The sequence below is a fragment of the Lipotes vexillifer genome, unplaced genomic scaffold, assembly GCF_000442215.2.
Source record: "Lipotes vexillifer unplaced genomic scaffold, Lipotes_vexillifer_v1.1 scaffold691, whole genome shotgun sequence".
In the NCBI taxonomy this organism is placed as follows: Eukaryota; Metazoa; Chordata; class Mammalia; order Artiodactyla; family Lipotidae; genus Lipotes; species Lipotes vexillifer.
The window spans coordinates 3,754,957-3,759,011 of NW_006788040.1; the positions used below are offsets into that span (position 1 = coordinate 3,754,957).

Below are 4,055 nucleotides of genomic sequence, written 5' to 3' on the forward strand. Positions count from 1 at the left end.
GCTTTCCTGGAACCCGCTACGGTAGACGTGGGGGAGGATCCTGACCACCACTTACCTTGGGAGTCCTCGGGAGGCTTGAACAGAGCCTTGGCCTCATCCACGCTGCCTTCAATCGCCACAGACAACGTCTTATCTAGGAGCAAGAAACAGCTTCCTGTGAAAGCTGCTGAGAGATGGAGCTAAGTTACATGAGCAGGCCCGCCCTGGGGCTGCACTTCCTCTGCCTCTGTCACAGCTTCTTACTGACCGGGGCTGGAGGGCCAAAGATGAAGAGGAGCAAGGTGGGAAACCTAAGTCTTTTTCCCAGATGAAGAGGAGCAAGGTGGGAAACCTAAGTCTTTTTCCCATCATTTACTGAAAACAAGGAACCCAAAATGCAGATTCCTGGCCAAGCATCACCTGAAACTAGGGGTGAATGCCTCTCTTTTCAGGCTTACACCAAGGCACAGAAATCCAAATCAATGGCCTAAAGCCACACGGCACAATTCTACCAACTGTCTTAAAGGTTCTCATCCAGAACCTGTAACTGTCCACATTCTGGAAACGACAGCTCTCCCCTCAGTTCTTATTCTCTGTTCTGCACTACACCTAGCACCTGGCACCTGCCTGATACCGCAACATTTAACTGGGAGGCAGCAGGACAGTGGGTAGGAACCTGGAACCTGCAGTCCAGTCCCGGCCTGAGTCTCTGCTCAACCAACTCCCAAACTTACAACTTGGAAAGTTATGTCACTGCTCTGAGCCTCAGTTTCTGCACCTATGAAACAGGGACTTGACAAATGGTGGCTGCCCAGTTGGGTTAGGAGGACTGAATTTTAATTATAAAATTACTTTAAAAAATTAATTTTCAATCCTCACAGCAATCCTGTAGGAGCAATACTATTACTCTAGCCATTTATAGATGAGAAAATTAAGGCTCAAGGAAGTTAGATACAATAGCCAAGAGGTAAATAAGCTAGGATTCAAGACCAAGTCTATTCAACTTGAGCTTGGTATCTCAAACACAAAGCTAAGTGGCCTGCTCCCTGCACCAGGCCTGACACCTCAATGAGCAATGCCTGGGCCTGCCTCTGTGCAACTCCGTGGGTCTAGCGCTGAGAGATCAGATAGGCCATCACCCTTCCTTCTCCATTCAAAAGGGTATACAGAGACGCAAATAGTCACAGGAGCCTGAAAGGGTTTGTTCAAGTGCATAAAGAGGGATGACAAACTTCCCCCAAGTGGCGGGCCCTTGGGATATTCCTAAGTGGCTGACCACTGCTTATCTCTGACAACCCTCATGAACCATCATACCTCATCCCAAACAAGCTGGCTGCCCCCATTAACACTGGCAAATGCTAGACTGTTCTTTTGACTAGTTTATTCCTGGAATTCTACAGTAAAATGGGAATGGAAACAGGCTGTGTTTTAAACACAAAAGAAAATTACTCACCCTGTCTAGGGGGCTGGGAGGATTTCATATGAGCTGATGATGAAAATAGGAGGGAGAAGAAAGGGGAGGGAGAGGATCAGAAGGACCAGGAAGACACAAGAAGAGAGACAGAAATGTGTTGATGCCCATGGCTGGGAGGAGAGGCATGCACTGGCGCAATGTGTGTCTGTCTGATGCAGTGGGGTGGGCGTAGGGAAGAAAAATTTAGGTGCTAGGTGAAAGCTTGCAATAGGGCAAAAGGTAGGATCTCTAAAAGCTTCTCAAAATCCTAGTGGAGTCATGGGCTGCCTTCAAGCTTAATGAGGACACCTCCTCTCCTTCCGTAATTCACTGTTATGACATGCAGCCTGTTCCAGGGCTTGGTGAAAGCCTGAGACAGCTGGCTGGGACCTGTGTTCACCAAACCCTCTCTGTGAAGAGAGCAGGAGGCACTGATCCACCTGCCAAGTGTGCCTTGATGGGGTGAGTGCTTGGGAGGCCAGATAGGCTGCCTGGGCACTGAACACAATAGCCGACCAGTCAGGCTCATCAAAGATTCAAAGCCATCCATTCTGAAATTCCCATCAGGTTAGTCCAGCCTCAGGCCAGCTGGTCAAAATAGCCATGCCAGGCAGTGCAGAGGGGAGGCAGCATCTATCACCTGAGGGCTTCTGAGTAGGGCCAGGGAGCTTTCCTCAGCAGGAGGTGCTTCCAAATGACTCAACTGGCCACAGCTGCTGCTCCCACAGCCCCTCCCTGCCCAGCCCCCATACTCACCACAGGCTTGCCCATACGCAGTGGCCTGGACAAAGAGGACATACAGGGGAGGTGGTAGGTGTCGGGCTGTCTCATACTGCTTGTGAGCTTGGTCGAAGGGCATAAACAGATACTCCTGCACCGGTAGGGAAGCCTGCGAGTAAGGAAGAAGGGATTTTGTTTTTCTTTTACAGGCACACACAGGAACATGTGGCTTCTTAGTAACTTAGTATACAGTTTTTTATTTATCCAAGTGATAGCAGCAATAAACAGTAAGAAAATGAACTTTAAAAAAAGATACCATTTCACCTAGCATCAAGAAAACATCAAATACCTAAATGTCAAAAGTGTGTCAACCTCTACACAAACACCTGAGAAATGAAAGATCTAAATGAATGGAGATATATGCCAGGTTAATGGCCTCCAAGGCTTAATACTGCCCAGATGTCAATTCTCCCCTAAGTATCTATGGATTCAATGCAATCCAATCTAAATCCCAGCAGATGAAAATAGACTAGCTGATTCTAAAACTTATATGTAAATAAAAGAGGCCAAGAATAACAAAGATAATCCTGAAAAATTAAGTTGGAGGACTTACATTATTGAGCATCAAGACTTCTGATACAGCTAGAGTAATAAGTCAGTGTGATATTGGTGCAGAGACAACTAGATCACGCACACACAAACCCAAACCTATACAGATATCTGATTTATGACAAAAATGGCACTGCAGAACAGTGGGGGAAAGAATGGTCTTTTCAATAAATGAATCAGCTGAATACCTATGTGGGGAAAGAATCTGACCTTCACCTCACACTATGTACAAAATTCACTTCCGGGAAGACTATAGATTTGAATGTGGAAGGTTAAACAATAGGGCTCTATAAGAAAATACAAGAGTATTTCCATGACCTTGGGACAGAGAAAGGAAAAGACTGATAACTAGATCATATTAAAATTAAGAACATCTGCTCATTAAAGGATACTATTATGAAAGTGAAAAGGAAAGATATCTGCAGAAGACTCATCTCCAGAAAATATAAAGAATTCCGGGCAACCCAACAGAAAAATGAGCAAAAGACTTTAACAGGCCCTTCACAAATGAGGTACTCCAAAAGCCAGTTAGTATATAAAATGTGCTGTGCTCAACGTCACTGGTCCCCAGGGAAATGGAAATTTAAACCATAAAAGATACCCTCCAGAATGGCTATAATCAAGAAAAATGACAACATCAAGAGTTGACAAGGATGTGGAAAATTAGAACTTTCACATGGTGATGGTGGGAATTTCAAAAATCAGTACAATCACTTTAGAAAATTGTTTCACCGAATACCAAACCTAAATATACGCATAGCATACTATGATCCAACAATTTCATTCCTGGGTATATATTCAAAAGAAATGTGTACACATGTACACCAAAGGACATGTGTAAGAAGGCTCCTAGTGGCATTATTCACAACAGCCCCAAACTGGAAACACCCCAAATCAAACACTAAACATCAATGAGAATAAATGAACTCCTGGTACTCACAACAACCTAGATAAATTTCACAAACAAACTGTTGAATCAAAGAAGCCAGACACAGGGCTTCCCTGGTGGCGCAGTGGTTGATAGTCAGCCTGCCAATGCAGAGGACACGGGTTCGTGCCCTGGTCTGGGAAGATCCCACATGCCGCGGAGCGGCTGGGCCTGTGAGCCATGGCTGCTGAGCCTGCGCGTCTGGAGCCTGTGCTCCGCAACGGGAGTGGCCACAACAGTGAGAGACCTGCGTACCGCAAAAAAAAAAAAAAAAAAAAAAAAAAACCAAACACAAAACCAAAGATAGTCATCAGATCACAAGAGAAAAGAACAAGAGGAAAAGAAGAAAAAAAACCTACAAAAACA

General features: G+C 45.2%; 1 protein-coding gene across 1 annotated transcript in view; it reads right to left on the reverse strand.

Moving 5' to 3' along the window:
• Positions 1-4,055, reverse strand: part of THOC5 (THO complex subunit 5) — a 30,524-nt gene that overhangs the window by 16,113 nt on the left and 10,356 nt on the right. The window contains exons 7-8 of the mRNA XM_007461173.1: positions 2,189-2,321; positions 56-133 (exon numbers count right to left, since the gene is read on the reverse strand). Coding sequence (XP_007461235.1) covers positions 56-133; positions 2,189-2,321 — 211 coding nt within the window. The remainder of the gene's footprint in view (positions 1-55; positions 134-2,188; positions 2,322-4,055) is intronic.